This window comes from Apodemus sylvaticus, chromosome 16 (genome assembly GCF_947179515.1).
Source record: "Apodemus sylvaticus chromosome 16, mApoSyl1.1, whole genome shotgun sequence".
NCBI lineage: Eukaryota > Metazoa > Chordata > Mammalia > Rodentia > Muridae > Apodemus > Apodemus sylvaticus.
Window position 1 is genome coordinate 87,309,697 of NC_067487.1, and position 12,339 is coordinate 87,322,035.

A 12,339-nucleotide genomic window follows, 5' to 3' on the forward strand; every position below is an offset into this window, starting at 1 on the left:
TTAAACTATTTACATAGGAAGCACAAAAAGAAATGTTAGCCATCTTTTAAAATAGAAAACATTATTAATTTATTAATATTAAATATTAATAATACTGGCATATATAATAGTAGTTCTAATACTGTTGTATAATAGAAGTAGTAGTAGTATGAAACTAAAATGTCCCTTGCCATGTAAGAAATACTGGACTTTTGCTCAGATTGAGAGATAGGCAGTATTGTTCATATTAAATTAAATTCCAATTAAATTTTAAAATATACTCTATCTCAATGCATTTCTGCTTGAAGTGAGATAGTAATAAACTGGAAGGTGCTCCTGTGTGGAGTAGGCAAAGATAGTTCAGAACTATGCTGAAGGTCACACCGCACTCATGTGGTCCAGACTCTGAGTCAAGTCCCACAGATACTACTCCCTTTGCTGTCATCCTGACTCTTCAGTATTGGTAGAGACTTTACTTGCTATCAATGTATATTTGGAATTTTCTGGTGCCATTTTATTTCATTTCCCCTTTTAATTTTAGTCATCAGAAAGTCAGCTTGGATAAGAAAACCTTGTTATAATTTCTGTCATCTTAACATTTTTATTAAGAACATAATTCAGAACCAGACATTATGATGCATACCTTAATCCCGGCATTACAATGGCAGGGGTAGTTTCTTCTTTGAGAATGATAAATAAGATTAGTGTATAACATTTTGAAACAATTGTAACCACAGGACTGTCTCCCATTATGCAACAAATTGAATCACAGTGTAAGAAAATTCTTACTTGTTAAGTTTGACTTAATGACTTATGTGGACTTTTCTAAGCTTATAGGATGGTCCAGTGATAGGATTCATAATCAGACACAGTCACTGCCTCACTGATCTTCCTAGCTCTTGTTGAGATCATACATGAGCTGTAGCTAATGTCCCAGTTGCTAGGCAACATTTGCATGTATATTTTGATTACATCAGAGATCAAAGTTTCATGTATGCTCCACTGCCAAGAGCAATTTGAGTTTCCACACTCTATTTTTATCTTAAATATAGTGATCTTTTTCAGTGTGCTCTCATAAATGTATGACATTCTCTGATGAGCTGTCTCCATTCATCTTTCCCAGATTGCTTCATTCTGAAGTACTAGATTGGCTACACTCTGAACTGAATATGTGTAGGATTTCTCCATATCCAAGTTTAGTGTAAGCTATTTTATTTATCTAGAATGATTACCTCATTTAAGAATCCATTTGAAATTTTTGTAACCTCCAACTGATTATGGTTTTTTTTAAGTGAAAATTGTCATAGTAGAATATTCATAAACCATGTCCATGAACCTTGTTCAAACATAGCCTCCATTACTTCCGAGCCTCACTTTGCTCATTAATTAAATATTGGTAATGATGTTTACTTCCTAAGTGTTTGTAGAGATGCTCTGAAATCAGGTATGTAAAGAATTTATCCTAGTTCCTGACATGATCCTCTGCTTTCTGATCTCTTTATTGATCACATTATACGAAATATACAATAAATAGCATCTCCTTCCTCTGCCAGGCCTTTACTAACCATCTCTGGAACCATACTTGAGAAATACAGACTGTATCTACTAATCACGTATTATATTTAATTCTACATTAGGTGTTTTCAGGATCAACCTTGTTATCTACTTTGTTCTGATATATAAATAACTTGCTAGCACACTTTTGTGTTCTCCCTAAGATAGCTCAACTTAATTCCTAAATGACTGTTTAGGATTCTCTGTTAAGAGACTCACATATTATTATACTAAACACTGTATGTTATTAATCAGAGCTTCTTAACCTTTTTCACCCATGACTTATTTTTAGCATGATAAATTTTTATATGATCCTAGATAATAGTTATATGAAATAGGTATACAACTTGAACTTTTACTGATAATAAATGATAACAAAATTTTACTTTGAAACAATTTTATCATTTAACTTTAACATTAAAGGTAAAAGTCAAATTTCAAACTGATAAGATGGATGTGCTTGTTTATTTTTATATTTAGAATTAATTCTTGATTGAACACTGATACTAGTGTAGTTTCGATTTGGTCAATATTTTGATTTTATAATTTTCAGAGCTAAGACTGCAGTTTTACATAAATATATAGTACAAAATGTCAGAAGTATGTGTAGGCCTATTTCAGAAATTATTGAAAATTCTGTCCTAATAAAAGACAAAATTCATTTAATTGTATCTTGTCAAACTCAAGTCAGCAATTCAAAGAGCAGTTTTAGAAGCCAATTGTTTTACCACAATGTATTTCAAACTAATTCCATTCTTGCGTGTTCAGGAACAATAAGCAGAAAATGTCAAAAATCTGTTTCCCACATCATTATTGTCTTTAAGGCACATCATTATGTGCCTTTAAGATAAGAAACTTTATATGTACAATAAAAAGGCTTCGTAATTCATATAATGGTAGCCTGCAATTTTAGCTGAGTTGCTTCTGGAAGCATTTATTGGCATTTAGTGATGTGATTGCAGACACAGTGAAGATTGACTCTGTTATGTATTCAGAATCAAGGTCACAATAAAGTCCCATCCTGTGACATTAATGGGCACTTCACAATTATTCTTGGGTTGGTTTTGTTTTGTTTTGTTTTTATGGAGGAAAGTTTATTTGAGTTTGTGTTTCTAGAGTAGTACTTAGTACTCCATTATAGCATGGAGACCTGGCAGCAAATGGTAGGCAAATATAGCAGCAGGAGCAAGAAGCTGAGAAATCCCATTTGTGAAGATCCAGAGGGATAATAATCCATTATGGTTGGGAAGGCATGGCAGTGAGTGGCTGGCATTATGATAGGACCAGGAAGCTGGAGAGATCATATCTTCAACTCTAGGAAGGCCTGAAACTAAGGCAGAGCTCTGCCATCCTCCACTTGGGAAGATCCTACCAAAGATCCTCAGTTGGTCTTCTTGGACGATTCTGGCTGTATAGCTCACAGTACATCCCAAACCCTTTGCCTTACTGCTCTGGAGCCCACAATTATCCTTATGTGTTTGACTTTGAATTAATTTTTAGCCATTTCATTTTAGAAATCTCTTATTGTTTGTAGTTATTGTAACCTCCATGCTCATTTATATGACTTTTTGTAAGAAACTGCATGTTAGATGATTATATTGCAATTCTTATTAAAAGCACAGTTGAGGAAGGAACCCAAGGCTTCCAGTGTGACAGCAGGCAATAAATATAGAAGAGTCAATATTTCATGATGAAGCTGATGATGGATTGATTGTTGTCAAGTGGAAAATAAGAACACAGGCATGGGGCCTGCAGTTTTTGATGACTTTTATTGAAGACCAAGATTATGAAAGCCCATAAATGCTCCAGGTCAGGGGATACGTTAAGGCTCTCATTGCCCACTTGGGAAGAGAAGCAAGGGCTACTTAGGAGAAGAAAATCTAGGACATCTGGTGGTCCACTCTGTATTTTATCAACTGAACCATCAAGTACAGGTGAGAAAAGAGATTGAAGTGAGTGTAGAGGAATTTTAATCCAGAAATATGACTGCTCTGGTAAGAGATCACATCCAAAGACCTTCTAGGTCTGTGTAATACAACTGTAATGCAGACATGTCACACACCTTTAATACCTTTAATTCTGGCTGGAATGCAGACACACCCTTCATCAATGCAGATAATTTTGTTGGTAGAAGGAAGCAGCCATGTTTGAAAGTGATATCTCATTGAGGGACAGACAAAGTGATAAATCAGAGAAAGATTTGATAGAATGAGTCAGAGATAGGATATACCGAACTTACATGAGAACAGACAAAAAAGAGAGGTGACTTAAGAGAGCAGCACACATGCAAACACTGCACATGCACATACTTGTATATGCCCCCCCCACACACACTCAGAGAGAGACAGAGAGACAGAGAATGTCTTTTATTGGGACAGTTTTCAGAGTCAGGTAGCAGGTGAAAACAGAAAAAGCCAGAGAATGAGAAAGAGACTGAAGAATAGGACAGTTTGCCACAGTCAGTTTGAGGCCACTCAGAGCAATTCTGTTGGCAGCCAAGGGAATTCAATTTGTATCAGTCAGCTTGGAGAGGAGTTTCAAGCCAGTGCAGCTGAGTTAAACCAGTCATCCAGAGTTCAGAAAGAGATAGAAAGGGTAAATTTATTCAAAAAGAAGCATTTGAGATGACAGTTAACCTCAGGCAACTAAAAGATACTTTATAAGTGAGTCTGGCTGGCTCCAGTAATATCACTGGCTGTAGTGGGTATCATAAAAACCATGTAAATGTGTCTGGAAGGAAACCGAATGCCTTTGGCAGCCAAGTTTAGGTCTCTGCTTTATAACACAGAGAAATAAGAAGCTGTGGGAATAATTTTCCTCTTACCTGGAATTAATGTCAAGAAAATGGATAAAGGATTATTCCAAAAGCCTGACCCTTTGTGAGAAGCTCAACTCTCTCACCTTTTCCCATTTATAAGAACCTTCAGGGGCTCCCAGAACCAAAATTTATTCTGACTTTACAAATGGCCTTCCCTTCTCATACAGGCTCAGTAGACACACAAATTCAGGGGAAGGCCCTAGAGAGAGATGCAGTGGGTATGAACTGGGTCAACAGACAACTTGTTTAAAGGAGACCCATTTGTTGGAGAGCATTCAGGATGCAATGGTATTACCACTTCCTCTTTATGGTGGAGTGACCTGGGGTTGAAGGCAGATTCTCAGCAAGACTGGCTGAGGTAGAGAAGTTATGATGCCAGGCTGAAAGACACATGAGATATGCATGTTTTAAGAGAAAATAAAGTTCTTACCAGTGACATTTGTATGATAATAACAAAGATAGGGAGGTTTATATGGTGTGTATCTAGGGATCTCATGTGTTAGCCATTCTGTAGTGGAGGATTGGAAATGATGCCATTCTGTAAACTTAGGAACTTTAAAGGTAAGTGAAGCAATTTCTGGTTTTTATAATATACTGCACAGTAGGAACCTTTGCTCATTCTGCTTAAGCATTGGAGATGTGTCAGGAGGGGATGTTTATATGCCCAGAATGGGAGACTTTTGGGAAATAAAACCATTTCTGTTTTTCAGGGGTCTTAAAAGGGGTCTTAAAAGCAAGTTATCTTTCTCCAATGTTTTCCATTGTTTTAAATTTCTGGAACTTCTAGAATAATGAATATGCAAATTTGAGAAAAAATTTTTAAATAATGCCAGAAAATATAGGTTAATTACAAGATTAAATGTTTATCTTTTTATTCTATAGCTAATGTCTTATCAGTATTGTTTTATTTTAATGTAACTTGTTATAACACACCTGAGTTGGACCTTTGTTAGGAGGTCAAACATTTGTTTGTTTTTCTTTTTTTCTCTTTTTTTTAATTAGATATTTGCTTTATTTAGATTTCAAAGGTTATCCTCTTTCCACGTTACCCCTCTGAAAATCCCCTATCCCATCCCCACTTCCCCTGCTTAGCAACTGCCCCCTCCCACTTTCCTGTCTGGCATTTCCCTATACTGGACATCAAGCCTTCACAGGACCAATGGCCTCTCCTCTCATTGATGTCTGAAAAGGTCATCTTCTGCTACACATGTAGATGGAGTCATAGAACCCTCCATGTGTACTCTTTTGGTTGGTAGTTTAGTGCCTGGGAGCTCTGGGTGTAGTGGTTGGTACATATTATTCTTCCGACTATGGGGCTGCAAAGCTCTTCAGCTCCTTGGGTCCTTTCTCTAGCTCCTCCACTGGGGACCCTATGTTCAGTCCATTGATTGGCTGTGAGCCATGGGTATTTTGACCACCCGTCTGAAAAGGACCAAAGTATCCACACATTGGTTTTCCTTCTTCTGGAGCTTCATGTGGAGTGTGAATTGTATCTTGGGTATTCTGAGCTTTTGGGCTAATATCCACTTATTAGTTGGGACATGATGGGCCTAGTGTTTGTGCTATCATAGCAGCTATGCATGCGTTATTTATGGATGAATCTCCCTGTCCTTTTGTTTATATGGTTCCCCCCATCATTTGTCCCAATATAAATTATCATACCTTTATACCATTGACTGAATTTTCATGGGACTCTGAGTTGCTGGAGTGATTGTTTAACTCGTGTCAACCCTGACTCAGCTCTTACCTTTCACAAAGGCAAAGATATATCTATTGATCTCACCACAATATCCCCAGAACTTAACAGTCTCACACTGTGTTCCACATAAACTGAAGGAACCAGTAAACTATGGTGAACCCAGGACATGAGATTTCGTTTTCTCATCTTTTTAAAGTCTGTGTTAGTCATTAACAAGGTCATTGCTAATTGTCTCAGTCAGGGTTTCTATTCCTGCACAAACATCATGACCAAGAAGCAAGATGGGGAGGAAAGGGCTTATGAGCTTATACTTCCATGCTGCTGTTCATTACTAAAGGAGGTCAGGACTGGAACTCAAGCAGGTAAGGAAGCAGGAGCTGATGCAGAGGCATGGAAGGATGTTTCTTACTGGCTTGCTTCCCCTGGCTTGCTCAGCCTGCTCTCTTATAGACCCCAAGAATACCAGCCCAGAGATGGTACCACCCACAAGGAGCCCTCTCCACTTGATCACTAATTGAGAAAATGCCCCACAGTTGGATCTCATGGAAGCACTTCCCCAGCTGAAACTTCTTTCTCTGTGATAACTCTAGCCTGTGTCAAGTTGACACACAAAACCAACCAGCACACTAATGTGCATGCTCTTTAAAGATCTAGGAGTTAAGTTTTCATAACTTTTTACTCACTATTGGTTCATGGTTGGCAATTCAGATGGTACAAAATGAAGGTATATTTATTCAGTCTTTGACATGAGATAATAAACATTATCATTGAGTAAAGAATTGTCCAGTTTCCATGTGTATGTGGGCTTTCTGTAGTTTTTGCTGTTCTTGAACACCAGCCTTAGGCCGTGGTGATCTGATAGGATGTGTGGTATTATTTCAGTCTTCTTGTATCAGTCAAGGGTTGTTTTGTGACCAATTATATGGTCAGTTTTGGAGAAGGTACTATGAGGTGCTGAGTAGAAGATGTACTCTTTTGTTTTAGGCTGAAATGCTCTGTGAAATCCATTTGGTTCATAACCTCTCTTAGTTTCACTGTGTCTCTGTTTAGATTCTATATCAATGACCTCTCCAATGGTGACAGTGGGGTGTCACTATTATTGTGTGGGGTTCACTGTGTGTTTTGAGCTTTAGTAAACTTTCTTTTATGAGTATGGGTGCTCTTTCATTTGGGGCATAGCTGTTCAAAATCTTGGTAGATTTTCCCCTTAATGAATATGAAGTGTCCTTCTTCTTTACACTTGATAACTTTTGGTTGAAAGTGTATTTTATTGGATATTAAGATGGCAACTCCTGCTTGTTTCCTGGGACCATTTGCTTGAAAGATCTTTTTCCATCCCTTTACACCAAGATTGTGTCTGTCTTTGTTATTGATGTGTGTTTCTTGTCTGCAGCAAAATGCTGGATCTTGTTTGCGTATCCAGTCTGTTAGCCTATATCTTTCCACAGGTGAGTTGAATCCATTAATATTGAGATTTATTAAAGAGAAATGACTGTTGGTTCCTGATATGTTTGTTTTTGTAGGTGGGTTTTTGTGCTTGTGTTTCTTTCTTTTTGGCGTTGTTGTGAGATGCTTAATATCTTGTCCTTTCTTTGGTGCAGGCACCTTTGTTGTGTTGGAGTTTTCCTTCTAGGATCCTCTGCAGGGCTGGATTGGTAGATAGATACTTTCTGAATTTGGTTTCATCATGGAATATTTTGGTTTTTCCATCTATGTTGATTGAGAGTTTTGCTGGGTATAGTAGCCTGGACTGGCATTTATGTTCTCTTAGAGTCTGCCTGACCTCTGACCAGGCTCTTCTGGCTTTCATAGTCTCTGTTGTCTTTGTCTGGTGTAATTCTGGTAGGTCTACCATTGTATGTTACTTGATCCTTTTCTCTTGCAGCTTTTAATATTCTTTGTCCTGTGCATTTAGTGTTTTGATTATTATATGAGAAGAGGATTTTCATTTCTGGCCCCATTTATTTGGCGTTCTATAGGCTTCTTGTACCTTTATGGCCATCTCTTTATTTAGGTTGGGGAATTTTTCTTCTATGATTTTATTGAAGACATTTTAGGGTCCTTTGAGCTGGGGATCTTCATTCTCCTCTATTCCAATTAGATTTGGTCTTTTCATTGTATCCTGAATTTCCTGGATGCTTTGGGTTAGGAGTTGTTTATGTTTTGAATGTTCTTTGACTGTTGAGTCAATTTCTTCTACAATATGTTCTACACCTGAGATTTTCTCTTCTATCTTTTGTATTCTGTTGGTGATACTTGCATCTCTAGTTCCCAACATCTTTCCTAGATTTTCCATTTCCAGGTTTGCCTCCATTTGTGTCTTCTTTATTGTTTCTACTTCCACTTTTAGGTCTTGGATCACTTTATTCAATTCCCTCAACTGTTTACCTGTGTTTTCCTGCATTTCTTTCAGTGAGTTATTGATATCCTCCTTAAAGGACTCTTAACTTCATGAGATAGGATTATAGGACAGGTTCCTGATTTTCAGGTGTGTTGGTATATTCAAGGCTTGCTGTTATGCGAGAACTGGGTTCTGATGATGTCTCTGTATATTGGCTTCTGTTGCTTATGGTCTTGTGCTTGCCTTTCACCATCTGAATAGCCCTGGTGTTTGTTAGTCTGGGTGACTGTCTGAAGAATGCCTCTTTTGTCCCTGGATTGCTTCAGGTGTCTGGGTAAGTTTGCAGACTTGGCTGTATTGGACCACTTGTGGGGATTTCCAACTGGAGCTTCTTCACAGGGCCAGAGAAGCTGCTGATCTGATGCCCAGGCCGCAGCAGATCTCCTGGGAGGCCTTAATACTGTTGGGTCTTCAGTGGAGCAGTCAAACTATTGTCCAACTGCTCTGCAGCAGATCCTCAACTGCTCTGAGTGCAGTGGCAACTTCCCTGAGAGTTGAGGATCCTCAACTGCTATGAATGCAGACGGCCCTCAACTGCTCTGGGTGTAGCAGGTCCTCAACTGCTCTGAGTGCATCAGGTCCTCAGGGATGGGTCAGGATATTGTGTCCTCAAGGGAGCAGACTAGCTAGGATTCTGCCCCTGCAGGAAGGATCCGAGGGAAGTTGACATGTCTTTTTTTTTTTTAATTGAGTATCTTCTTCATTTACATTGCCAATGGTAAAACCTTTCTCAATTTCCCCCCTCCCAAAAGCCCCCTCCCCGATTCCCTTCCCCTCCTCCTGCCCCCTGCCTGCATATATATATGGCCTCTACCTGACACACTCCCATCTATCCCCCACCCCCACCCCCATCTGTTTCCTTTTGTCAGTGCCTCTATTGAGCCTTTATCTGACCAAAGACAACTCCCACTGATGCCATTCCTCCACTGAGGGACATCTGCATCCTTTGCACCTTCTGGCTATTATAAATAAGGCTGCTATGTTCATAGCATAGTGGAGCATGTATCCTTATTACATGATGGAGCATCTTCTGGGTATATAATCAGGAGAGGTATAACTGCTTGTTAGGTCTTTGGGAGTGTGGTCGTGCTCAGTACCTTTTCGTGAGCACTCCATAGCCTCAGTAATAGTGTCAAGACTTGGGACATCCCCTTGAGCTGCATCTCACTTTGGGTCTGTCACTGTACCTTCTTTTCCTCAGGCTCTTCTCCATTTCCATCCCTGTAATTCTTTCAGAGAGGAACAATTATGGGTCAGAGTTGTGAATGTGGGATGGCCCCCTCTCCCTTATTTGATGCCCTGTCTTCCTGATGGATGTGGGCTCTATAAGTTCCCTCTTCCTACTGTTGGTCATTTCATCTAAGTTCCTTTTAACTCCTGAGAATCTCTCACCTCCCAAGTCCCTGTGTATTCTAGAGAGTCAGGCCAAAAAGGACAAGCATGGTGTGTTCTCATTGATAGGTGGATGTTAAAAAGTACAGAGTACACAAGATATAGTCCACAGAATTTAAAAAGCTCAACAAACTGAAGTGCCCAAGTAAGGATGCCTCAGTCCCACTTGGGAGGAAGAACAAATCAATCAAAATGGGGAGGGGAGAAAGGACCTGGGAGGGAAAGTAAACAGCGGGAGAGGGAGTTGGGGAAGAGGGGAACATGATCTGGTATTGAGTGAGGGCAAAGGACTGAAGCGCTGAGGGCCAGCAGAAAGAATGGAAACAGACAACCTCGGGAGATAGGAGGTAGGGAGGGCACTCCAGAATATACCAGAGACCTGGGTAGGATATAACAAAGTATGAAAGAGTTCTAACAGGTATCGAAGTATACATTCTTTTTCAAAATAATATTAACAGTTATAATGAAGTTTACCAAATAGCTGTGTATATACATTTGTAAGGTAATTGTTATCTAATGAAGAAAAATTGTTGCACGGGAAACTGAAGATATAAAAACTTCTGGTTAGTATTATGTAGCACATAATAGACAGTTCACTCTTTATGAACACATCTGGTCACAAAGACTTTCACCCCATGGCTGGCAATACCAATTGGACTTTGTGGACAAGGTACTACAAACAAGGAAAAACAGTGGAAAGTAAGGGTAGTGCAGTGAAGAAAAGCTGAAGGCAATTTTAAGGAGGGTTATGGCCAGTCTGACTTTTTGTTTTTTTTCCTTTCTAGGTGGGAGCTTCGTCTGCTGCCACCAGCAGACTTCCTAGTATGAGTACTACAGAAGCTAAGGTAAAGAACCTTTTAGGTTATTTTTTTCCCATTTCTAAGAAGGACCGAAGAACCCACACTTTGGTCTTCCTTCTTCTTGAGCTTCATGTGGTCTGTGAATTGTGTCTTGTGTATTCAGAGCTTTTAGGCCAACATCCACTTATCAGTGAGTGCATACCATGTGCGTTCTTTTGTGATTGGGTTCCCTCACTCAGAATATTTTCTAATTCTATCCATTTACCTAAAACTTTCATGAGTTCATTGTTTTTAATAGCTGAGTAGTATTCCAATGTGTAAATGTACCACATTTTCTGTACCCATTCTTCTGTTGAAGGACATCTGGGTTCTTTCCAGCTTCTGCCTGGAAAAATAAGGCTGTGAACAGAGTGGCATATGTGTCCTTGTTATATGTTGGAGAATCTTTTGGGTATATGCCCAGGAGTGGTATAGCTGGGTCCTCAGGTAGAACTATTTTCAGTTTTCTGAGGAACCAGCAACCTGATTTCCAGAATGGTTGTACCAGTTTGCAATCTCACTAGCCGTGGAGAAATGTTCCTCTTTCTCCACATCCTTGCCAACATCTGCTGTCACCTGAGCTTTTGATCTTAGCCATTCTGACTGGTGTGAGGTGGAGTCTTAGGGTTGTTTTGATTTGCATTTCCCTGATGACCAAGGATGTTGAACATTTCATTGGGTGCTTCTAGGCCATTCAGTATTCCTCAGTTGAAAATTCTTTGTTTAGCTCTGTACCCCATTTTTAATAGGGTTATTTGATTCTCTAGAGTCTAACTTATTGAGTTCTTTATGTATATTAGATAGCAAATATGGAGACAAAATGCAGAGCAAAGACTGAAGAAAAGGCCATCCAGAGACTGTCCCACCTGGGGATTAATTGCATATACAGTCACCAAACCCCAACACTATTGTGGATGCCAAGAAATGCTTTGTGAAAGGAGCCTGATATAGCTGTCTCCTGACAGACTCTGCCAGAGCAAGACAAATACAGAGGTGGATGCTAGCAGCCAACCATTGGACAGCACGGTGTCCCCAATGAAGGAATTAGAGAAAGGACTGAAAGAGCTGAAGGGTTTGCAACAGCCATAGGAAGAACAATATCAATCAGCCAGACCCCCCAGAGCTCTCAGAGACTAAGCTACCAATCAAGAAGTGCACATGGCTCCAGCTGCATATGTAGCAGAGGATGGCCTTGTCATGCATGAGAGGAGAGGTCCTTGGTCCTATGATGCCCGAGTGTAGGGGGGAACTGAGGGTGGGAAGGTGGGAGTGTGTAGGTGGGTGGAGGAACACCCTCATAGAAGCTGGGGGAATGGGAAAGGGGATTTCTGGGAAGGGGGGCGGGACTGGGAAAGGGGATAACATTTGAAATGTAAATAAAGAAAATATCTAATAAAAAGTAGCAAAAGCCAACCAAACAAACAAACAAATAAACAAATAAAAACACCTTCTAGGGGAAAGCTGAGTGAATGCCTCAGCTTTAACTTGCGTGTCAGCAATTTGCTCACTGACAAAAGTGCTGCTTAGCTTAGGAAGCTCATATTCTGGAAGTCAGAATCTTCTTCTTGAGTTGGAAGCTTGTGAAATTCTCCTCTGTTGTTTGAGACCCTTTCAAAAGAGCCATTGCGGGAAATTTTTGCTCTTGATTTCAATTTGG

The 12,339-nt window shown here is 39.5% G+C and overlaps 1 protein-coding gene across 9 annotated transcripts in view; it reads left to right on the forward strand.

The window, feature by feature from the left end:
- Cast (calpastatin) overlaps window positions 1-12,339 on the forward strand; it is a 124,148-nt gene that overhangs the window by 49,586 nt on the left and 62,223 nt on the right. For all 9 annotated transcript variants that reach the window (XR_007973687.1, XM_052159576.1, XM_052159570.1 and 6 more), the window contains one exon: window positions 10,629-10,688. Coding sequence is in view for 8 of the 9 variants with exons in the window: in XM_052159576.1 (XP_052015536.1) it covers window positions 10,629-10,688 (60 nt within the window). In the remaining variant the exon portion in view is untranslated. The remainder of the gene's footprint in view (window positions 1-10,628; window positions 10,689-12,339) is intronic.